This window comes from Mandrillus leucophaeus, unplaced genomic scaffold, assembly GCF_000951045.1.
Source record: "Mandrillus leucophaeus isolate KB7577 unplaced genomic scaffold, Mleu.le_1.0 Scaffold427, whole genome shotgun sequence".
In the NCBI taxonomy this organism is placed as follows: domain Eukaryota; kingdom Metazoa; phylum Chordata; class Mammalia; order Primates; family Cercopithecidae; genus Mandrillus; species Mandrillus leucophaeus.
This window is the reverse complement of record NW_012104554.1, coordinates 310730-334765: the sequence shown is the minus strand read 5'-3', so window position 1 is coordinate 334765 and position 24036 is coordinate 310730. Positions and strand designations below refer to the sequence as shown.

Below are 24036 nucleotides of genomic sequence, written 5' to 3'. Positions count from 1 at the left end.
ATAATTTCAGAGTAAAATTTCCTTGGTACAAGCTGTGTCTATGCTATCTTAATGCCTGAGCACAGCACCGGCAGCGGCCTGTTGCCAGCTCTTGAAGAGACATTTGAACTTTTGGCAGCGCTCCTTATCAGAAGGCCCATCCGTGGTGTTTGTGATTATAGAGTAAGGGTGCTCGCTTTTGGCGACACAAAGCGTCTGACAGTAGTGAAGTATTGGCTCAACACTCAATGGGAGACATTTGGGATTCATTCTTTGACAATTACCCAGAATGAATCACCAGCTTCCTTTTATAAAAGGATATTTATTGGCTTAGAAACAGAGCATATCCAGTTCTTCGTGGGGAGGAATTTTGTAACTATGTTCAAAGCTTCTCATAAACTCAGTGTCTGAGTATTGCTAAGGGGGTGCCTGCATAGAGCATTTACTTTAATTGCATCAAATATGGAGGAGAATTGAAAAATCAGCCAGCAAACAATAGCTAAAGGGGAAAAGGAGAGGATGCTCAGTAGTAGAAGCAGAGTCGAAGAGCTCAGTAAGAGTTAAGAATCCCTGCTGGAGACACTTTGCAGAGGCCTGATGGCCCCAGCTGGCCCCTGTCTAGTGCTGCCCCCATCCCACCACCAAGATATCATGCACACCAGCAGTTGGAGGCCTCTGGACTAAACTTAGTGGCTGGCTGGACACAGCTGGCTGGACAGCTGTGTTTGAGGGCCTCTTGAGGGCTGGCTCTTGCTCTGTGTTCCTCCCTATGGGTGCAACCTGAAGGAGATTAGGTTTTAATCCTTTGGTGCTTGCTAGGCGAGCTTGTACATTCTGATAACCAATGTGCATCAGGCCAGAAGAGAAATTCTAGGTTTCCACTCTTTCCAAATTGGGAAGGCCAGGTCCAAATTAATATTAGAATTGAGAACAGCTTTGGAGCTTCAGAGTGGAGGGAAAAGTCACTTAGCTGATAAGGTTCAGAAGTGACAGGGTCAGTCCTCCAGAATGAAGGGGATTTGTGGATCTCTGACCTGCCTCCTCCTTGCCACCCCTTTGTCTTGTAATTTTGTGAATGAGCCCCTCCTCCCACAGAGCCAGGCCTGCCCCTAGCATCTTGGCATCTTTGTCCCCCTCTGCCTGAAGGGCACTTCCTTGCCTGGGGATTTGCGAGTGCCCATCAGGGTGTGGGGGAGGGGCACTGTAGAGCCACTTGACCCTGGTCTCCATGGTCCCAAAAGGTCTCAGGTGAGAACGCCTGACTTTAACTCCAAAAGAGGCAATATATACAGAGGACTTTCTTTGTCAAATGTATACATTTAAAATCTGTGGCAATTCTTATCAGTTCTATTGAAGCATAATTTTTGAGACAGGGTCTTGCTCTGTTGCCCAGGCTGGAGTGCAGTGGCACAATCATGGCTCACTGTAGCCTTGATCTTCCAGGCTCAAGCCATCCTCCTGCCTTAGCTGGGACTACAGGCATGTGCCACAATGCTCAGCATTGTTTTGTTTGTTTTGGTGGGGAGAGATGGAGATCTGAGTTCCCCAGGCTGGTCTTGAACTCCTAGGATCAAGTAATCCTACTGCCTTGACCTCCCAAAGTGCTGGGATTACAGTCATGAACCACTGTGTCCAGCCAAAATATTTATATTACCATAAAGTTCATTTGTTTAAAGTATACAATGCAGTGGTTTTAAGTATACTTATAGAATTAAGCAGCCATTGCCACAATCTAATTTGAGAACATTTTCATCGCTCCCGATGAAACCTTGAATTCATTAGCAGTCATTCCTTATTTCCCCCACCCCTGCTTTAGCCAACTAGTAATCTACAATCGATCTATATAGATTTGCCCATTTTGGACATTTCATATATTCTTGTTTTTTGTTTTAGATTCGTGGGTACATGTGCAGGTTTGCTACAAGGGTATATTGCATGATGCTGAGATGTGGGCTTCTATTGATCCCATCACCCAGACAGTGAACATAGTACCCAAGAGGAAGTCTTCCAGCCCTTGCCTCTACCCGCTTCCCACTTTTAGAGTCCCTCGTGTCTATTGCTCCCATCTTTATAGACATTTCATATAAACAGGCCCATACAATATGTGGTCTTTTGTGACTGGCTTCTTAGCATGTTTTTGTAGTTCATCCATGCTGTAGCATGTATCGGTAATTCTTTCCTTTTATTGTATGCCAATTTTTGGTAGTATATTGATACTACATGAACTAATACATAGTAATAAAGAATGAACTACTTGTAGTTGCAACAGGAATAAATGTCATAGACCTTATATTGACCCTCAAAATCTAGACACAGTACATACTATATGATTCTATTTATGTGATATCCAAGAACAGGCGAAATTCATAAATGGTGATGGAAGACAGAAAAGTAATTACCTCTGGATGAAGATGGGGTGGTCACTGTCTCGGAAGGGACAATGGGAGCACTTTTCAGGACCTTGCAATATTTTATATCTTGATAAAGGCGGTGGTTATGTCAGTATATATTTAATGTGAATAGCCATCAAGCGGCACACTTAATATTAGCAAAAGTTAAGCATGTCCCACATGTTATGCTTACATTTCAAAGCTTTTATTAAAAAGTATATGCAAATTTTGTGATTTTACAAGCTTTTGAAAAAATGTCACAGGTTGAATATCCCTTATCCAAAATGCTTGGAACCAAAAGTATTTCAGATTTTGGAATTTGCTTGGATTTTAGAATATTTGCATATACATAATGATATATTTTGGTGACAGGACCCACGTTTAAACACAGAATTTATTAATGTTTCGTAAATACCTTATACACAGAGCCTGAAGGTAATTTTATATAATTTGTGCACAAATCAAAGTTTTTATAGGGTTTTGACTGTGACATGTTATCATGAGATGAGGTGTGGAATTTTCCACTTGTGGCACCATGTCAGCACCCAGAAAGTTTCAGATTTTGGAACATTTTGAATTTTCAGATTAAGGATGCTCCACCTGTATATACCTATAGAAAAATAAATAAATTATAAGCGTACTGCTGGATGAATTATCACCAAGTGAGCACGTCCTGAAACTACCACCCATGTCAAAAAATAGAAGCCCTCTTCTGGCCTTTCCTAATCACTGCCACTGCTCTCGTCTCCAAATATCTAACATGATAGTTTTGACCGTTTGGGTTTTTTTTTTGGTTTCAAGCTCTATGTAAATGGAATCATTCAGTATACTTTCTTTTCTGTCGAGCTTCTTCTGCTCAACATTATGATGGTAAGATTTACCCATGTGGCGTGTAACAGTAGTTTGCTCATTTTCATTGCTTTATAATCTGTTGTATGAATATGCCCCAAATTATTCTAATGATGGATGTTTGAGTTGTTTCCAGTCTGGGACAATTACAAATAGCTCCCTATCAGGATTTATACTCATTTATGTGGACTAAAGACCTACATGTGAAACGGCTCTGTCATAGGGTAGACACCAACTTTATATACCACAATTTCTGAAAACCTGTTTCAGCATTTCTTAATAGAGTAGTGTCATAGTCAGTTAGGGCTGCTTTAACAGAATACCATTGACTGGGTGGCTTAAACATTTCTTTCTTAATAGTTCCAGAGATTGGAAGTTCACAGTCAGGGCAAAGTACTAGTAGCTCGGTGAGGACCCTCCTCCTGGTTTGCTGAGAGTCATCGTCTTGTATCCTTGTGTGGTGGAAAGCAGAGGGGACCAGTAAGCTCTGCTGTCTCTTCCTTTTCCTCCTCTGTTTAGAGATAAGGTCTCACTCTGTCGCCCAGGCTGGAGTAGAGTGGCACAGTCAGGGCTCACTGCAGCCTTGAATTTCTGGGCTCAAGTGATTCTCCACCCAAGCCTCCCAGGTAGCTGGGACTACAGGTGTGCACCAATGTGCCCAGCTAATTTTTAAATATGTTTTTGTAGAGAGAGGTCTCTGTATGTTGCCCAGGCTGGTCTCAGAACTCCTGAGAGTGATCCTCCTCTTCTTCCTTCCAAAGTGCCGGGATCGCAGGAGTGGGGCACCACGCCCGGCCCTGGTGTCTCTTCTTATAAGGGCACTATTCCCATCATGAGGGCTCCAACCTCATGACCTAGCCTCCCAAAGGCCCTACCTCCTAATACCATCACACTGGGATTAGGATTTCAAGATAGGAATCTGGAGGAGACACAAACATTCAGTCCACAGCAAGTAACAATTTTTTAACCTCAAAAAATGAAACTGGCCTAGGTCTTTCCTGGCCTCTGAGAATTGGGGGGAATGTCCTAACAAAGTTCAGTCTTCCCCTCTTCCAGGGCTTGCCCACCTTCCATCTGTCCCACAGAGTCCTGGCCTCCACCTTCTGCGTACTACCCTACTGCCTCCCATGGCCTCATCAGCCTCCTCCACAGGACCATGAGCCCCTTGAGGACAGAGAGACTGTCTTGCTTGTCATTTAGTCTCAGCCTCCAGCGCAGTGCCCAGAACTTAGTAATTCTTGATAAGTATTTGATTTAATAAGTGAGAGCATGTAAGATCCATCCAGCCATCCAAATCCTGGGTGAAGTTCAGAAATCCATTAAATTTTGAAAACTCATATATCTTTTATCTTTGGTTTCAGATATCGAATGGATCCACTATAAAAGTCTTTAAGAAGATAGCAAATTTTACTTCAGGTAACCAATATAATATTGTAACATTTTGTTCTCACCCAGCTTCATAAAGTATTGCTTTTTGTCTCTCTCAGCTGTATTGTCACAAAGGTGAGATTGAGTTGTTGCTATGTAATTCTCTGAAAGCTGAGAAAAGCCATTTCGATCTCTTTCCAGTCCTAAGAATGTGATCCCTGCAAGAAGGAAAGGAAACTATAAATGGTGGTTGGCCTGGACTGCCCAGCACTGAGGAAGTGGCTGCCTCTTTATAGCCCTAAGCTCAGGGCAGAATCTCATAGCTTTTTTCTAACTCTTTAGAAGGATGGGGGCTAACAGAGGAGATCCCCCTGGCAAACTGAGAGGGAAGAGTACAGATAATCATCACACAGCCCCAAAGCAAGCGCTGAACCAACAAGATAATCCACTTAGAAGGTCCAAGTCTCCTGTGATAACACTTGCGAAATTCCCAGAAATTGGAGAGAGACAAACTAAAGGGGGAACTTTTATGGGAAAGTCAATAGGCTGGTCTCTAAAGTGATTTTCTGCTTCCCTGATAGCCCTGGGGCAGGAAATTCCTGTTCCAGGTTTGTCTCCAGAGAAATTATACCCCAGTCAAGACAATCAGCTCTCAGCCCTTGGAAAGGTTCTGAGCTCCTACCAAACAGGCTCCTTTCACACAGCCAGAGGTAGGGCTTCCTGACTCCAGGATTCACTATATTAGAAGGAGCAGGGAGCATCTGGTCAGTGCAAACAGGGAATGTGGGGCTCCTGATTATACAGACAGGATGACTGGGTAGGACTCCTTTGGGGACACCCACCTTCCATCACTACATGGGGCTGTGGTGAAGCCGTCTTGCAGCGTTGCTATCATTCCAGCTTAAGGGGGATGGTGTCTTTGTGTTGAAAAGTGGAAGAGCTGTGGTTTTTAGGTTTCAAAGATTGGGCCTTTTGAAGAGCCTGTTATTTGGGGATTGAATAGTAGAATCTTAGGTTTGGATCTCTTCGTGGGCCCTCCAGTCAGTCAGCACTGCTGCTAGTTCCCGTTCATTGCAACTGAGAGCCACCATCTTATCATCCTGCTAATACTCTGAACCTCCTGTACCTCTGTCCTATCATCAGCCCCTCTGTCAAAATCCCAACCCTGGATGAACCCAACGATTATCTTTTCCTGACCCTACAGCTAGGGAGCCACAGAAGAAAGGCACATAATAGCACACTGGGGGTCACTATAAGTTCACGGTGCCCAACTTGACCAGGGTCCTCCACACAGCCTGCTCTCATTGGGTTTCTCTGGGCAGCTCATCTTTGTGTTGTCCATAATGTCTGCCTTCTCTCCTCAAAGCTTTGACCCACACAGCTCTCCTCTCAGCAGATGACTTCACCCTGCACTCTTTACAGAGAAAACAAATCAGAAGTCCCTCAACAGCCAATACCAAACCTACCAACCTTACCTGCACCTGCTCATGGGCTGACTTTCTTCCATTCAAGGCCAGTCTCTCACCTGTGCTTTGGGTTCCATCATCCTTTCCAACCTTCTCTATCCTTATACTACCAGTAATCTCTTTTCTCACCTGTACTTTCTTTCCCTCTCCATCTACTCCCCATTTTCCATTAGCATTTCAAGATGTGCTAGTCTCTCTCATCTTTAAGACAATGTCTCGCTATCGCCCAGGCTGGAGTGCAGTGATGCAATCATGGCTCACTGAAGTCTCAACCTCCTGGGCTCAAATGATCTTCCCATCTCAGCCTCCCAAGTAGCTGGGATTACAGGAGTGTGCTACCATGCTCAGATAATTTTAAAATTTTTTTGTAGAAGGCCAGGCACGGTGGCTCATGCCTGTAATCCCAGCACTTTGGGAGGCCGAGACGGGCGGATCACGAGGTCAAGAGATCGAGACCATCCTGGCTAACACAGTGAAACCCCGTCTCTACTAAAAATTCCAAAAATTAGCCGGGTGTGGTGGTGGGCGCCTGTAGTCCCAGCTACACGAGAGGCCGAGGCAGGAGAATGGCATGAACCCGGGAGGTGGAGCTTGCAGTGAGCCAAGACTGTGCCACTGCACTCCAGCCTGGGCGACAGAGCAAGACTCCATCTCAAAAAAAAAAAAAGAAAATTTTTTTTGGTAGAAATGAGGTCTCGCTATATTGTCCAGGCTGGTCTTGAAATCCTGGGCTCAGGCGGTCCTCCTGCCTTAGCTTCCCAAAGTGCTGGGATTACAGATGTGAGCCACTGAGCCTCTCTCAACTTTAAAACAAACCAAATGCTTTACTTCCTCTCTTCCCTCCATTTACCACTCCCTTACCCTTTACAGCCACATTTCCTCACTCTGCACTACTCTCGGCTTGCTCTGTGAGCACCACCTCATTGTCCTTTGAGATCCTAGAAAGGGTCAGCTCCTTCCTACCTTTGGGCCTTCCTGCAATTTGCCTAGCTGACTCTATCTCTTCATTAGATTCAGCTCAAACATCCCTTCCTCAAAAACTCCTGGACTAGATTTAGTCTCTTGTTAGATAATTTCCTAGCATATAATTCTCCTTCATAACCTTTATCACAATTATAATTGTGTACCTAGAAGTTTGATGTCTCTCATTGGCTAGAATGCAAATTTCATCAGAGTGGGAACTAGGTCTTATTCACTGCTATATGCCCAGTAGTCCCTGGCACATAGGAGGTGCTCTAGGTACATTTGTTAAATGAATGAGGCTTGAGTCTCTCCTACCAGCAAGAGATCAGAGATCACTAGGGAATCTACTTCCCCCTCCAATCCCTAGCCCGTCCCATCTTCACGCTGTTCTTAAGATCTTAAGATGCAGCAGAGGGAAAAATGTAGCTCAAGTCAAAAAGCTCAAGTAACTTCAGTATATAGCATAAATGGGGCTTTTTATGAGAAGACCAATTAGCCTATGGTTGGCTTTTTTTTAATGGACTGCTTTCTCTCCCTCTTTCTCTGGCGTTCAGATGTGGAATACTCAGATGACCACTGCCATTTGGTGAGTTCAGGCTTTCTTGTGCTCACCGCTGAATTGCATGCCTTCTGTAGCATGGATGGTCTCCTTGGGTAACGCTTCTGCTGTCTTCCCTTCAGATTTTACCAGATTCGGAAGCATTCCAAGATGTGCAAGGAAAGAGACATCGAGGGAAGCACAAGTTCAAAGTAAAAGAAATGTATCTGACAAAGCTGCTGTCGACCAAGGTACACTTACTGTTCTGGGAGCACTTGATGGCTACCTAGGGGGTGTATGATATGTTTGACTTAATTTCCACTGAAGTGTGAAAATGTTACAAATCCCTTGTGCCTTCTAGCAAAGCAAAATGAAAGTTTAAATTGTAAACACTTCCTACCCCGTTCTTCTTTTTATACACTACAAAGATAATAGCACTTTACAAATTTGTGCTGTAGTATCTTCAGTCAGAGATTTAATATTGTTCCCAGTATCTTTCCCTACCATTTCATTATTATTGTTATTTTTTAGGTTGACAGCATAATTATTCCTTTTTGTTTACTTGTTATTATAGATGTGCAATAAAACTCCCTTTTTGAATTGCAAATAAAATGAAGAGGATGGGAAGGGTCAATGGCTATAAACCTACTAAATCTTACTGATTTTTGTGTTTCATTTTAAAATTAAGAATTCTGCTCACACATAAAAGTGTCAGATGTGAAAGCCGGTGGAATACCAAACTGGGAGCAAATTTTACTTTATCTGGCTTTTAGTGGAATTAACAGAAGTCTGTGGTGATCTTTTTTTCTCCCCCTCTGGAATGATGAGCACTATAAATGCTATTATCTACACTTGGCCCCAGTAACTTGATGGGCATGCTTCTTCAGATTATAACAAAGAATCTGCTTAGAGCTTAGGAGATTTGTTTAGTGGGCAGAGGACAGTCCAAGCCTCTTGATTTTCTCAGCTGTCCCATAGAGCTCAGCCTATTTGGCCTTTGTAAAATACTCAAATGCTTTGGAAAGTACACAATAAAACCTTATGATAGAAATATATGCAACAGGAAAAATTCTGGGAACAGAGCAGCATCACTTGAACTTTTCCAGGCTGAACATAACTAATAAAAGCCAAATATCCGTGGCTTCCTGGTTTATGTAAACAGCCCTACAACTGACATTTCAACTGCTAGAGATTTCTGAGATATCCTCCCAGTTGACTAAACAATGTTGTTATCAGCAAGAAGCTTATGAACCAAATCTAAACCTGGGCATGGATTTTCAGGACTTTTGTCCCATACTGTGAGCACTGGCCTCATTTGACAATTTTACATTTTTCTCTTCAGTTTGTTTTTCCCTGTTTTGCACATTATTTTCCCTGAATTTGGATTAGATTTTGCTATTACATTTTCCAAACCACTACCACAGTTTTTAATCTCCCAAATCTGATGTTGTCTGTGTTTCAGGTGGCAATTCATTCTGTGCTTGAAAAACTTTTTAGAAGCATTTGGAGTTTACCCAACAGCAGAGCTCCATTTGCTATAAAATACTTTTTTGACTTTTTGGACGCCCAGGCTGAAAACAAAAAAATCACAGATCCTGACGTCGTACATATTTGGAAAACAAACAGGTGGGAATGTAGGTGATTATTGCCTGTTTTCAAGAATCTGGGACAGAATATTAACTAAAAAAAAGACAGATAGTTACAGAAGGATTCATTTATCTCTATATCAGAATCTTTGGGCTTGGTAAGCTATCATGTCAAAGTAGTTTCTTATTCTGTTACTATTTTTAAACAATAAAGGAAACTATTCCTATGCCAAGAATCCTATTCTTGAAGATAAACTGTTATCTTTGGTGCATGATAAAGACTTTGTCTCAAATGTTAAGTTGACCAGCAAAGAATGAGAAATTAATATTTGTGATTTTATATCATTTTTGCATTAGAGAAAATGTTATGATAAATCATTTTTAGTTCCTAATCAGTTACTTTGCAGTCCCAAACTGTCTATACTCATTCTGTACAGATTTTTTTTTTATTTTATCAAGTGCAGTACTCAGATACTATGGTAATTAGCCAAAAGTCTGTGTTTTGTTTTGTATTTTAATATTTTACCTTAAGCACAGGCAAGGTATCCAAATTTTGTCTCCTCAGTAAAGAAATGTAGCTCATGATCTCTCTTTGAAATGCTGTGTGCATGGGCCGGATAAGACTCAGTTATGATGAAGTAGAACTTCTCAGTGCAAGCCCAAGGCTTTCCAGGCACTGAAGGCAGCCAGGTCACTTTAAATGAGTATCAAAAGCTGAAGTTTCAGAGCTCTAGGTCTAATCTCCCATTTAATCCAGATCTATCGCAATTCTCTACACTGGCTTGCTCCCTTCTCTTCCTGTGTTCTAGCGTCTTTTTTTGAGACAGGGTCTCCCTCTTGTCGCCCAGGCTGGAGTGCAGTGGTGGAATCTCGGTTCACTGTAACCTCTGCCTACTGGGCTCAAGTAATTCTCCCACTTCAGCTTCCCAAGTAGCTGGAATTCAAGCATGCCACTGCACTCAGCTAATTTTTAAAACTTTTTGTGAGATGAGGTCTCACTACATTGCCCAAGCTGGTCTCAAACTCCTGGACTCAAGTCGTACTCCTGCTTCAGCCTCCCAAAGTAGTGAGATTACAGGTGTGAGCCACTGCCCCTAGCCTGTTCTAGCCTCTTATCTGTAGTCCCTGCCACTCCCAACCACTCCCACATCAAGCCTGGAAGCTGAGGACCACCATTCCACCTTGAAGATTGTGGCATCTGAGCAGGGCAGCAGCCAGGACAGTAAAGCTATTGGGAGACCCAGCAGCATATGGTGGAGATAATGAGCTGGGCCAGAGTTGAAAAGGAGATAATGGAAGGACTTTGAACCAGTCCCAAGTTCATGTTCGGGTATTTGAGTACCTACTATGGGCCAAGCAGTTAGGTGCTGGAGATACAGTAACAAAACAGATGAAAGTCCAGGTCCCATTCTAATAGCTGGGGACAGACACTAAATGCAGTATGTAAACAGTAGTACATTAGCAGATGATGAGTGCAGTGGAGAAAGTAGGAAAGGAGGCTAGTATGTGTCAGGACTAGGTGATCTGAGAAGGCCTCACAGAGATGGTGACACTTGAGCCAAGTCTTGAAAGAGGAGAGGGCATAAACCATGAGACTACCTGAGGCAAGAAAGTTTCAGGCAGACAGATGCCAAGAGCACAAGTTGTGAGGCACATGCTTGCTTGACCCATATGAAGAACAGTAAGGAGTATAGGAGAGTTGGAATGAGTGCGATGAGGAGCAGTGGGATAGGAGGGCAGAGGGCCAGGTCGTGCAGGGTGTTATCCAGAGGGGGATGGACAGCCTCAGAGGGTTGGAGCAGAGGAGAGACATAGCCTGATTCTGTGTTGAGAGGACTGCTGATAGGCGAGAACAAACTGTCAGGAGACGGGAAATAATCCAGGTGAGAGAGATTATATATATAAAATCAAGAGCTATCTGGAGAAAATTCTTGTCCATGGCCATTTTCAAACTTACCCTCCTTTATCCTCCTTTTCAGTAGCTCTGGCAGTTAACCCTTTCTTGTTCTTTCCAAGTGAGCTTCTGTCTGTCATTTGGTATGTTTGCCTAAGCACAGTTGTATACTTCAATAACAAGGACAAAAACACTCGTTTACAAACTGTGATAAACAGACCATTGGCTTCATGAATGGCCCTATTTGAAAAGAGATTATTCTCTCTTTGAACAGCCTTCCTCTTCGCTTCTGGGTAAACATCCTGAAGAACCCTCAGTTTGTCTTTGACATTAAGAAGACGCCACACATAGACGGCTGTTTGTCAGTGATTGCCCAGGCATTCATGGATGCATTTTCTCTCACAGAGCAGCAACTAGGGAAGGTAAGGCCCAGCTTGAGTATTTCCTGTATGAGTCTTATGAGTTTGACACACTTGTCTTTCTGATAAGCACTCAAATAACAAACAATTGGTCTAAACTACACAAGCTAAAAAGAAATAGCAAGGGCCACTGTAAATTTGCTGTTCTTTAAAATCTGTCTCATTATTTTTAATCTAATTTTTTAAAAGGGAAAAACAAAATAATTAGCCCCACCTGACTGCAGAATTCTGCCTGTGAAAAACTTTATCACAAAGTATGCGTTTTGTTTCCTAGAAAAACATTCTATGGACACTGATAAACTGTTAACCCAAAATATGCAACTATTGAAATTTGCCTAAATAAATTCTATTTGAATATACATAAAATGCCTATTTGAATGTAACACATTGCTTATGGGACAGAAAATCTTGCCTGAGATTTCTAACAATACCAGTTTGTCTGTTTCTAATCAAAGCATGAGTACTGTTTTCCTATGGTTTTCTTTGCTGATCAAAAGTCCCAAGAACGCAAAGAAAGATAAAAATACAGAGCAAACTTTGAAAGAGATATTTTGGTCTTATTTGAGCGCTCCAAAATATACGAAACTGAGCAATATCTGTGCCTAATGGATCTTTGAACACTGAGGAGGAGCTCTTGGGTGGGACTTTAAGAGTACCTGGAATGAATGGAGACTGATGTTCCGTAGGTGCCTCAGACTCCCAGTCATAATCTAAACTCTTTATCATCAGTATTTCTGCAAAACAAACCTGTTTTTACTTTTGTCTTCCCTAGCATTGCCTAGTCTCTCAAGGTAGAATCCTCAACGTTATCTTTGATTCACTCCTCTTCCTTCCAACCTCTATCCCCAAACTATTGGTTACCACTCACTTCTGTCTCAAATGTCTGTCCCTCCCTCCTCCTTACTTAGCCTTATCACTTAGCCTTATCCCTTCATCCCATCCCTACTGGGATAATAATTGCATCCTAATTGGGGTCCTTGCCCCTGCTGTCTACCTATCCCCTAAACTTTTCCTTTTCACTCTCTCTCAGGTAATCTTTCTAAAACATAAATCTGATGTTGTCAGTCTGCTTCTTAAAAATTGCAAATATTTCCCATTACCACCTACCAGCTAAAGTCTTCACAGTGCAACATAGTGCTTCCTGATGGCCTTCAGCCCTCTTTGCTGGCCTCGTTATTTTCTTGCACACTCCACATACCCACTGTGCTACAGCTTTTACTTTTCCCAAGTTCACACTATGAACTTGTTCTCACACCCCTTTGCTCATCTTTCCTGTCTTACAATCTGTCTAGTAAAATCCTCCCCATTCGTTCATGATAAACATTTTATTCATTCAACAAACATAATTTCCTAATGAGGACCAGAAACTGTAGGAGACTCAGATCAGTCTAAATACGCCTACTTTGTGAACTTCCCCAATGTATTTCCTACAGTACTTTCTTCATTTGACTAACAAAGTTCATCTTAGCTTGCAGCACACTGAAAGGCACTTAAATGTTTATTCACACTAAAAACATTTATGAATTATGTTCTTGACACATTTCACTTAATCCTCACAAGTACCAAATAAGGTAGTTATTATTACCCTCATTTTATAGATGAGAAAATTGATGTTCTGGGAGGTTACAAGTCTTGCCTGAAACCACACAAAGTAGCAAATTATGATTTCTGATTTATCCAACTCTTTTTGTCAACTCCTGCTGCTAATTATTTGTATCATAGTAAGCACTTCGTAAATCTGTCTTTGCAACTAGATTGTAAGCTTCTCAAGGGCAGTCACTGGTCTTCATCATTGTACTCTCAATGCCTGCTCCAGTGCTTGCTTAATAATGTTTACTGAATGAATGAATGATAGCATGATTTCTGGGTTCCACTTAAATTTGACAAATGACAAAATCTCAATAATATCTCAGTCTCTAGGCATCCTTCAGAATGACTCATCAAGCCATTGATTCAGCCTCATGGGCTGGGACATTAGCCCTATCGTTAACTTACCTATCTTTCCTGAGTAGAATTTTTTAAAGTTTTGTGAAAAATAATGACTTTTAAAAATAAAATCATATTTAATTTTTAAATATCACTGTTATAATTATGTAGAAACATTCAAACTGCCAGGGAACCTTTGCAAAATCACACATCAGAGCCACCAATACTAATGACTATGTATTCCCTTGAAGAAACTGGAAGATCTTTATAATCTAATGAAATAAAAGGGACAAGCTGGAAAATCTGCCACTGCCAATTACTTACCAGTTTCATGGTTATATAAAGGGCTCAATCAGACCTACAATCAAGTCTTTTATAAATGCCAAATTCACTGGTGGGTGAGGATGAGAGCAAATGTTTTAATTCAGGCTTTTTACAACCATTAGTAATGAACTATGATTGAAATAAGTTCCATTGTTACAGTAACTCAAAATCATGCAAAAATAATAATTTTAGTTCTTTTATGAGAGGAAGGCAGAATATATTAGCATTTAATCTGCCTGAAAATAACAGTGACTCACCAGAACTATCTAGATAGCAGTCAGTCATTCAGTCAACAACATTTAAGGCCTATTGCATGAAGCCTTCTAGCAAGAGGTAAAACTGGTGGTGGGGGTTCAGCTACATTGGTGTATTATAAATTCCTCCCCCACCTTTTTTTTGTTTTGTTTTGTTTTTTTTACTGTTTTGGTGATGGTTGCTTTTTTTTTTTTTTTTTCTTCCCCAGGAAGCACCAACTAATAAGCTTCTCTATGCCAAGGATATCCCAACCTACAAAGAAGAAGTAAAATCTTATTACAAAGCAATCAGGGATTTGCCTCCATTGTCATCCTCAGAAATGGAAGAATTTTTAACTCAGGAATCTAAGGTATCATTAGAAAGCAGAAATAAGCTTATATTTGGTTACTTTAAGTCATTTCAGAATCTCTCAACAAGTCTTTCTTTTAGAAACACGAAAATGAATTTAATGAAGAAGTGGCCTTGACAGAAATTTACAAATACATCGTAAAATATTTTGATGAGGTAAGATTTTAAATAACATTGTTTTTAACCTATGAATCAGGCACAAGGATGTGGTTATAGCATTCTATCAGTTTCAGAACAGCTCTGGCATCCCAAAAGGCCAGAAAGGGAAGCCAGGAAGCCTGTCTGAGATGGGGGATCCTGGCACTGAGCCAGACCCTGCACATGGCTGCTCCTCTTACAGTTTTATCATGCTGCCCACATTTGGACCAGCCTGAATGTACATTTGAGTTCATGGGGCCTACAGTCACACTGACTCAAGTTAACTTTGATGAGTAAGTAGTGGCCCTATCAAATGGGGTCAGCTTATGCTTGATTGTAATTTGCTAAAAAAGAAAGCTAAGCTTGTTAAATTGCCTAGATTCTGTATTCAATCGTTATATGAAATTATGACATATTTCTAACTTAAGCAACTATTTCAATAAACCATTCTCCTTTATGATTAATTCTCCTTAATCTGGGTTTTTTTCTTTGGAAATTCACACAGACACATTCATCAGATGCTTTGTTTCCAAACAAATGTTAACTCCCCCTTCCCTGATTCCCCCCCAATCAGTCATGCTGGGACAGGCTATCCATGTCAATGGTGAGAATAGCTCACCAATTCCATTTGCTACTTGAAGATGAAGTGAAGCTCTAAGGTAGGGTAGAGGCAATGAGTTCTTAAACATGATAAGCATCCCTCGTTCCAGGGGTCAGGGGAGAGAAGGGAAGCACTGGGGAAGGGAGGGGAAGAGGAGGGACTACACTGCCCAGATGGGAGGGAAGGGAAGGATCTGTCTCTGACCAGGATGTCCTTGCCTGCTGCATTTAAGGAGAAATACTTGCCTGCATGTTGGCTGCCCAGGAATGCTTGCTGTGCTTGGAATGGCTGTGACATAATGCATAAAGCAGGGCCTTGGAAGCCTGGCCCCATATTTGTAAGCAAATAGTTGGTATTTCTTGCGAGCTTCTATTTTAAGCCAAGGTATTGTTGATCCTGTGATAAGGACTTAGCAAAACAACTTGCAAAGTGAGTATGTAAATGATGGAAGAAAATGTTGGCATCTGTTTCATACAGATTTTACCACTCATAGCATCAGGTATGCAAAAAACAGAATTGTAATGCTAAAACCACAATATCTAAAATAACTGTTCTAATTGTCAACAGATTCTAAATAAACTAGAAAGAGAACGAGGGCTGGAAGAAGCTCAGAAACAACTCTTGCATGTAAAAGTCTTATTTGATGAAAAGAAGAAATGCAAGTGGATGTAAGCACTCTGGGGCCTGGCTTAATCTGGCAAAGTTCTTCAGACGACTTGGGAGCAAAATGGCTGCTTGAGCTACTCTGTGTCGTTAATTTCTTGTTTGCACATAGGTTCCACTTTGAGCACTGTCTTTTTAAGAGACCAAGGCACATGCACAGCTTTAAAAAAGCATACCAACCATTGTGCCTGTGTGTCTACTGTGGGAACCCTTCTGTAAATAGAGTTGAAGTGGTTGTTGCAAACAGTCTCCTTGTTTACAGAGAATACAGGGCCAGTAAGCGAATGTCAGTATTGTAACTACAGTCTCCACTTAAGCACAATGATATAAGTGGTTTTGTTTGAAAACTACAGCTATGTAGCACTTGTGCTACACTGTACCTCTGAATTGTAAAGGGATACTGCCAGTGCTCAAAACAAAATGTGAAATGAGTCATTTGGAAACAAGGTGGGGGTGTTAGGGCAACCTCGAGGATTTGCAGCATTGAAACTTTCCCCAGTAGTTCTTGGAAAAGCCGACCGCAGAATTTGGTAGTGTACACTTAGCATTTGTGAGTGTGTGTGTGTGTTTAAACCAAAAACTAACAGTGTTGCAACATTGTTGAAAGGGCTCGTGTTTTTCAGTGGTCATCAACTGCACTCCATCAAACTCACCTCCATGTCACCAAGGAGCTCTAAAGTAAGGAGAGTGGGCTTTATTTAAATGAACAGCATTTTAACCAGATACTTTGTCTTAATGTATGTTCCTTTTTTTCCCACCTATTTTTTCATACTAAATGTATTTGATAGTGGACATGTTGAATATTTACAAAAAAATCAATTCATTTCTGTTTCAAAACCTTTGATCAGAACGATCTGTGGAAGAGTAACTCCGTTTCTATATGAGTGTCTCCTTGCTTTAGATTTCTGGTGAACCCTGTGGTTATGAATACTTGTGTGTGATTTTAAAAAAAAGATACATTTTACATTTCATCGAATTGCTGTTCACACTGGAGTATTATATATAAATATATATATTTGAGGCCCAAGGCCTGAAAAGTATTAGTATACAACTTGGTATCTTAGTCTTACTATGTACTTTTTGAAAGTATTCCTCGCAGGAGAAAGAATTTAAAATACCCATTTTATTCATGCCTTTCTTTTTAAAAAATTCTCTATCCAGTTATACTGTAGTCTTTTTAGTGCTGATTTTTTATTCCTGAATTTTTGCTGCTCATGACCAGTTTTAATACCACTGTGTTTTCCTTCTATTAAACCAGAAGAAGTAAACAGCATAATTGGCAACTCTTTTCTTGTGGCAGGCACCTTTTACCCTTGGTGCTCCAAATCCCCCATCTAGGAAAGAAATTTTTTCAAGTCAAATAACATTGATCACATATTCCTTGAAATCATTTACCAACACTGTATGGAGCATTAGGATTTAAATATGAATTTGTCTTAGATAAAGGCAATTCCTTTTTGCTCCTGAATTATCTGGAAAAGCATGAGAGGGTGACACCTCAACAAACTGATCAGAGAAAATAAGCAGTTACTACCCTGATAGGCACCTTCCCAATCCTGTTGCTTTTGACCATTGTCTGTCCAACGGACACACCTCAAACAAAACTACCAAATAGGTTATAGATCAGAATAAAGGTGAGAGGTCTGGTCCCCATCTAAGGCTGCTACAGTCTTCAAAGAGGCGAAGGAGTTCATAAGAGAACAACAGTAGGAGAGTTGAGAGCCAAGGGTAGGAGAGTTGCCCAAAAGACTTCCCCTACTTTAGGGTACTGAAAACGCAAAGGATCAGCTACAGCTTTATCTAAGTATTTACTGAATGCTACATGAGGGTGTCCCTGTCCAGCTTTCTGACACATGAGTCCTGTGTGGAGAGTTACCTCCTCTTCCGGGGACTGTGCTGTTGGGAACTTTGGGCAAGTCACTTACCTCTTTGTGCCTCAATTTCTGTATAATATTTCTAAGCTACCTCACTGAGGTGGTATGAAGATTCACTAATGTATGTAGCGTGTTTGTCAATCCTCCAGTGAAAAGCACTATCTAGATCACATTTTGGATCACATTAGCCAAATGCAGTAAATGGCCAAATTAGATGTGTGCTGAAGACAATCAGTCACTGGGTCTATATTAAACAGCAACCAGAGCAACAAATGGCAAACAATTTCTATTTTCAAGTTTCTTTGCATATTTTTTTGGTGCAAAAGAGTTCATTTATAAACTTTTTTTTCTAACACTAGTGTCTACAGCAGCATTTAAAAAATTCTGTTACCTTTTCTGTATTAGGATTTAAAGTCTATTTCTTATTGTATTCCTGATTGAAGCTGTTCTTGGAGATGAATGTTTTAATGTCTATACCCAAAAAAAATAAACATTTTGATGTAACTGTGGACTGTCTTGTCTTTTTTTTTTTTTTTTTTAAATTTTCTAGTTATAATAGGTTTTTTATTCTAAGTGGCTCCATGGAAATTATTTTTCAGAGACAAGGTGTCACTGTATATGCTGTGAATAAGCAGCTATACTATGTACTAAGTAAACCTAGTTTCTTGCTAAATGGTGCTAAGGACTGCTCAATTACAATCCTGGCCTCCACTATCAACCTGGACTTTTGACTATAAACACCTCGGGATAATGAACATTCCACTTAATTTGGGAGACTTGGGCTTTAGCCTTGTTAACATGAAATTATTCCAGCAGAATTCCTCTAAAAGATACCACATTAAAAAGGCTTCCCGTGGGTGTAAAAAAAAATGAGAGCATACTTAGGGACACAAAACACATAATTATTTGGTTAGAGCTACAGTAATGGGAAGTAAAGTTAAATACCAACAATGTTTATAAAGGGACCTGAGTTCAAGTTTTATAATCAATGGCCCCCTTGTTAATACAGTAATATGATTTAATTATTTGCACTTATTTTCTCTTCTAACAAAGCCAAAGTCAGTAGACGGTCATATTGCTAAATATATGCTATATGGTTTATGTAAAATTAAACACAAGACAATATAGATTAAAAAAATATTAAGCTCTTTAATAAATTATGTATGTGTACACAGCTTTTAGAAAAGGTAGCCTTTTGAATATAGATACCTTTACCTTCTTTATGCTGACTTTTAAATTGTCATCTTTTTATATAGTAAACCAGAAAATGTGTACGGACCCTGTTATTGCCAAGTATCCCAAGGATGAAGAGGGAATTAATGATAGTTATATTTCACTCAAAATGCCAAAAAAAATTTCAACAAAGTAAACATTTTAAAACTTGACTCTAGTTCCTTTCATTCTCAAACCATTGTCAAATATTCTAAATATCTCTGAGACTTTCTCTTGTAATGCTTCACTTGTATAATCCTAAAATCCCGACAGTCATACAATACAGCATGTAGTAGTAGGTACCTTTTCTTGAGGCACATTCAAGTGTTTTGGCAAACAGTAAAAAGTATCTAAATGCCACAGGTTAAAACATCAAGTTTTACTGAGTCACCAACTTCACCTCTTTTGATCTGCCTGTTCTCCAAGAACATCATTCTCCAGAAGATCCAAGTTCCTCTAGTTGTTTTCTTTGTGTTGTCTCCAGTTCTTCTAGTCTTTTGCGAAGTAGGGAGAGTTCCCTTTGATGTTGTTCCTCCTTAAAATGATGTGGAGAAAGCATAGCAAAAGAAACTATTAAAAAACTAGTAGAAAAGTAACTGTTAGGCAGCAGCCTTGGACTGCCTCTTTTATATATGCCTATAATATGTGGCAAGGAAATGTTGACCACCGTAGCAGTCTAAAAACAGTAGCATGGGCTAAACTACCATCTAGTTTTGCTTCTCTCCTGCCTCAGGCTCTAGCCTTAAGCAAAACCCATAGTCTGTTCTTCTCTAAGTGTAAAATTCACCAGGGAGTGAATTAGAAAATACTAATGCAGGGTCCACGTATACTTACATGGCATCTTTCCAACAACACTGGTGTTTAACAGCAGCTTATTATATAATAAAGCACTTGGCCTTAGATTCAATTCAGTGATTAAAATCTGTGCTTACATTATAAAACGTAATTACTTATTAATACTCCATCTTCTGAAAATGAATCAAATCTGATTCCTTTAATACCTCAGGGGCCTGATACAACAGAAAGAGCCCAGATTTTGGATTCAACAGGTTTAGGTTTGAAACTTTGTCACTTATTAGCTATGACCTTATGCAAGTCACTTCAGTCTGAATCAGTTCCCTTACCTATGAATTAGGAATAGTAATATCTGCCCTCAAAGCATTTTTCGTTAGTATTAGGCATTGCACGGAACATGCACAGTTCACTGCGTTAGTAAATTCTCAGTAGTGATTAGTATTAACATTATGAATAAGCTACAAACTCTAGGTTACTCAAAGACTCAATCAACTTTCCTCTTTTCTATTGTCCAGTAAGAGATTTCACTCCCAGCACCATCACTAAAGGATCATGATTCAAACTGAATTCAGCAAATTTCTAGGCTAAATGAAAGGGAAGAAGTTAAAACTAGTTTTAAATGTTTATGCCATTTTTGTGGTGAATTTTGAGCACTGACCAAAGTGATAATTTGAGTTTTATCACCATATTTAAACATTAAAAACCTACAAAAATGTATGACTTTTTTTCTAAAAAAAATAAATGCTCATACCTGCATATGAGGAGGAAATGGTAGTTCCATGCTTGCAACCATGGCTGATGATTGAAAGCTAACAGGATTGATAGATGCCGTTGGAGGCATGTTAGGGACCAAAATTAGACTTCGAAATTCATTATGTCTTCTCTGTATATCTTTTAGTCTTTTTTGAAGCCTTGTATAGTCTTCAAAAGGAACATTTTGTCTTAAAAAGAAAAAATGTTTATTTAATATGGTTATACCCTATTGAAGCACAGTATGATTCACAGAATATAATTTTAAACTGGAAGAGGATTTCTAAATTATGAGATCTATATATAATATATAGATAAAAAATCTGTTTACCTAGAAAGATAAACAGAAACATGACATAACATCTTACTCATTAGCAATCATTAGCATTGCAGACTATCAACTCATTATAAAGTTATATTTGCTAATTAAAGATCTAAAATCTTTTGATACTTTGGTACTCACTCCTACCCTCCCACTCACTCCCATTCATGAATCCTGAAACTAAAGGAAGACTCTAAACCAAAAGAGTGCCTTATCTTACAGAAAGAATCAAATAAAAATACAGTTCATCCCTCAGTATACACATGGGATTAGTTCCAGGACATCCCTCATATATCAAAGCCTATGCATACAAGTCCCGCAGTCAGCCCTGCAGAAACCTGCATAATGGAAAAGTTGGTTCTCTGAATTGGAGGGTTTCACATCCTGTGAATACTGTATTTTCTATCCATGTTTGCCTGAAAAAAAATCTGCATGTAAGTAGATCCATGCAGTTCAAGCCCATGTTGTCAAGGGTCAAGTGTAAAGAAAATGCTAGATTGAAGCTTACAAAATTGCCATTTTTAATAGGTGAAATATGGTCAAATATAGAGATTTTCACATAGTTCAATCTAATTTTTAAAATGTCAGTGTGATATTATAGTAAGAAATATATATTTGGTCTTTGCCCTTGGTTCCTGGCACATAGCTCCTAAAACTCTGGGAAACTGAATTGATAAGAGTATCTTTTGTATATAAATAAGATAACTGGTGGCTGGGGGCCCCTGAATAGCTTTAGGATGATCGGGCAGGTCACCAGAAAGATTGAGGCATGATTGGAGGGTTGGAACTTTCAGCCCCACTCTCCAACCCCCCGCCACCGCATGACATCTGGGAAGGTACAGGGCTAAAGGTTGAGTTGATCACCAATGGCCAATGATGTAATCAATCATGTCTATGTAATGAAGCCTCCATAAAAATCCAAAAGGCTGGGGTCAGAGAGCTTCTGGATTGCTGAACATGTGGAGGTGTCTGGAGGCAGGCATGCCCAGAGAGGGCATGGAAAGCCCATGCCCCCTTCCTCATACTTTTTCCTATGTATCTCTTTCATCTGGCTGCTCATCTGTATCTTTTGTAATACCCTTTCTAATAAGCTGGTTAACATAAGTTTCCCTGAGTTCTGTAATCTGCTCTAGCAAATTAATTGAACATGATGAGCAGATCATGGGAACCCCAATTTACAGCCATTTTTAGCCAGTCAGTCAGAAGCGCGGGTTACAACCTGGGGCTTATGGCTGCATTCTGAAGTGGGGAGCAGTGTTGTGGGACTGAGCCCTCTACCTGGGGGATCTGATGCTAAATCCAGGTAGACAGTATCAGACCTGAATTACAGGACACCTAGCTCGTGTCCACTGGAGAACTGATTACTCCATGTATAGGAAAAAACCCCAAACATCTGGTGTCAGAAATGTTGTGCTGACTGTGTGAGAATAGGAAAAACACTGGTTTCATAATAGGAAAAAAAACCAGTGTTTTTCCTATTATAAAAGGTAATCACAAAGGTGAAGCTACACAACTTTACGAAAAACGACAAGGAGAAAAAGGCTAACTTTCCAGGCCTTCACAGATCATCATTTTTTGGACATGACTTTCAATAACCATTAATCACACCAGTAATCAAATATAATTTCAAAATCGCTCAAAATTCTAGATGATCTGCACCACAGCTGGCCAATCTTGAATTGCTAACGTTTCAATATTAATGTTTATGGAAGAGGAAGTACGTTGAATTCTGTTTTAGAAGGACTGAGCCAGGAATGGTGGCTCATGCTTATAATCCCAGTGCTTTGGGAGGCTGAGGCAGGAGAATGGATTAAGCCTAGGGGTTCGAGGCTACAGTTAGCTACGATTGTGCCACTGCACTCCACCCTGGACAACAGACCAAGACCCCATATTAAAAAAAAAAAAAAGAATTGAAACAAAATTCAAAATTACAAGTGTGTTTGTAATTTACAAATTACTACCAAATTAATAAACTAAAGGTGGCTTCCTACTTTGGAACATAGTATTATAAGGCTGGCACTAATTCTACAGTCTAGAAGCCTCTAGAATGTTCTTTAAAAAACAATTGTTCACCTTTTGGTAATAATTGCACCCAAGAACACCAGTGCACATCATAAAACATCACTGCATGGTATTATAGGCAGTTTCCACTACAGAAAAACCTAATACTTGAATAGCTAAGGTGCTAAAGGCTATCACTAATTCACTAAATTAAAAAGATTTTTCTTAACTCGAATCAAATGTGTCATATAATGCCACTACCAACAATTTAATATGACAAATCTCTGCTTTAAAAATGCTGATGATCCTGATTATCAGATGTGCTTGAATGTGACTACAAAAGCTCAATAGTATCTCCACACCAGGAAACCAAAACTGACCTTTGATTCAAAGTTGCAGCCACAATTTTCAGAACTATGCAATAGCTACAACTGTCTTGTCTCAGCAGCAAGGACTAACACCACTCCTTGCTACCAAAGCCAGTGACACTTTCTGTTAGTCCCAACCATAAGGCATGTGATAGAGACCTGGCATGTGATAGAGACTTTTTGGTTTAAAGGAACATTCAGTTAGGGGGTTAAAAAAAGGATAGTACATTAGGAGTTATCAAGTTGTCTTAGAACTCTTGTAAATGTGTATTTTAAAAGAAAAGAAGGTACATTATACTTAGAGACAAAGTTCTATGACCTCAAAATAACCACATGGGGTAGATACACATACAAACACATTACCTATTTAACACCTGATTTTCTGTTTCCAATTCTTCTTTCTTTGCCTCCAAGACTTCTACTTTCTCTTGTAGTCTTTTCAATTTGTTTTCATGGAGAGATTTTCTCTAGGAAAAGATAAATATGAACAAGTATGTTAACACATAATCTCTTTTTGAATAAAACTATATAGAAAATATTTTACTCACCAAAAACTGTATTTAGATATGAATGTTTTCAGTGAATACTAGAAACAAAGATTAGTAGACATGGCTCTTTCTGAAAATTGCAAAGATAATAAACCACAAATCTATCTAATATTCTCAATGTGACAATTATGAATGCCAAACAAAAAAACTGGTATCAATAATTGCTGCAAATAAAAAAATCTACAAAGGGAAGGAGTCAAATTTTACTACCAAGTCTGCCTTTACATCTGGTAAGAAATAATGAGTTCTCCATTGTCCCAGAAGATAGCATGTGTTTAAGAGAACTAAGCCAGGTACGGTGGCTCATGCCTGTAATCCCAGTGCTTTGGGAGGCTGAGGCAGGAGGATGGATTAAGCCTAGGAGTTCAAGGCTACAGTTCGCTATGATTGTGCCATTCAAGAACCCATCTTAAAAAAATAAAAATAAAAGGTGGGGGGCGTGGGGGGCGTGGGAGGCGC

At 39.9% G+C, this 24036-nt stretch overlaps 2 protein-coding genes across 3 annotated transcripts in view; one reads left to right on the top strand and one right to left on the bottom strand.

Moving 5' to 3' along the window:
* The window catches only part of PLXNC1 (plexin C1), a 160130-nt gene extending 142042 nt beyond the window's left edge, over positions 1-18088 (top strand). The window contains exons 24-31 of the mRNA XM_011993157.1: positions 4580-4634; positions 7570-7601; positions 7697-7804; positions 9016-9179; positions 11308-11455; positions 14166-14306; positions 14387-14461; positions 15612-18088. Coding sequence (XP_011848547.1) covers positions 4580-4634; positions 7570-7601; positions 7697-7804; positions 9016-9179; positions 11308-11455; positions 14166-14306; positions 14387-14461; positions 15612-15716 — 828 coding nt within the window. The 3' untranslated portion in view covers positions 15717-18088. The remainder of the gene's footprint in view (positions 1-4579; positions 4635-7569; positions 7602-7696; positions 7805-9015; positions 9180-11307; positions 11456-14165; positions 14307-14386; positions 14462-15611) is intronic.
* CEP83 (centrosomal protein 83kDa) overlaps positions 16872-24036 on the bottom strand; it is a 105664-nt gene continuing 98499 nt past the window's right edge. Inside the window, exons 13-16 of one of the 2 annotated variants that reach the window (XM_011993160.1) lie at positions 23393-23496; positions 20340-20529; positions 19194-19328; positions 16872-17041 (exon numbers count right to left, since the gene is read on the bottom strand). In XM_011993160.1, coding sequence (XP_011848550.1) covers positions 19224-19328; positions 20340-20529; positions 23393-23496 — 399 coding nt within the window. In that variant the 3' untranslated portion in view covers positions 16872-17041; positions 19194-19223. Of the gene's footprint in view, positions 17042-18710; positions 19329-20339; positions 20530-23392; positions 23497-24036 lie in introns of those variants that run through there. The other variant, XM_011993159.1, reaches the window with a different exon arrangement.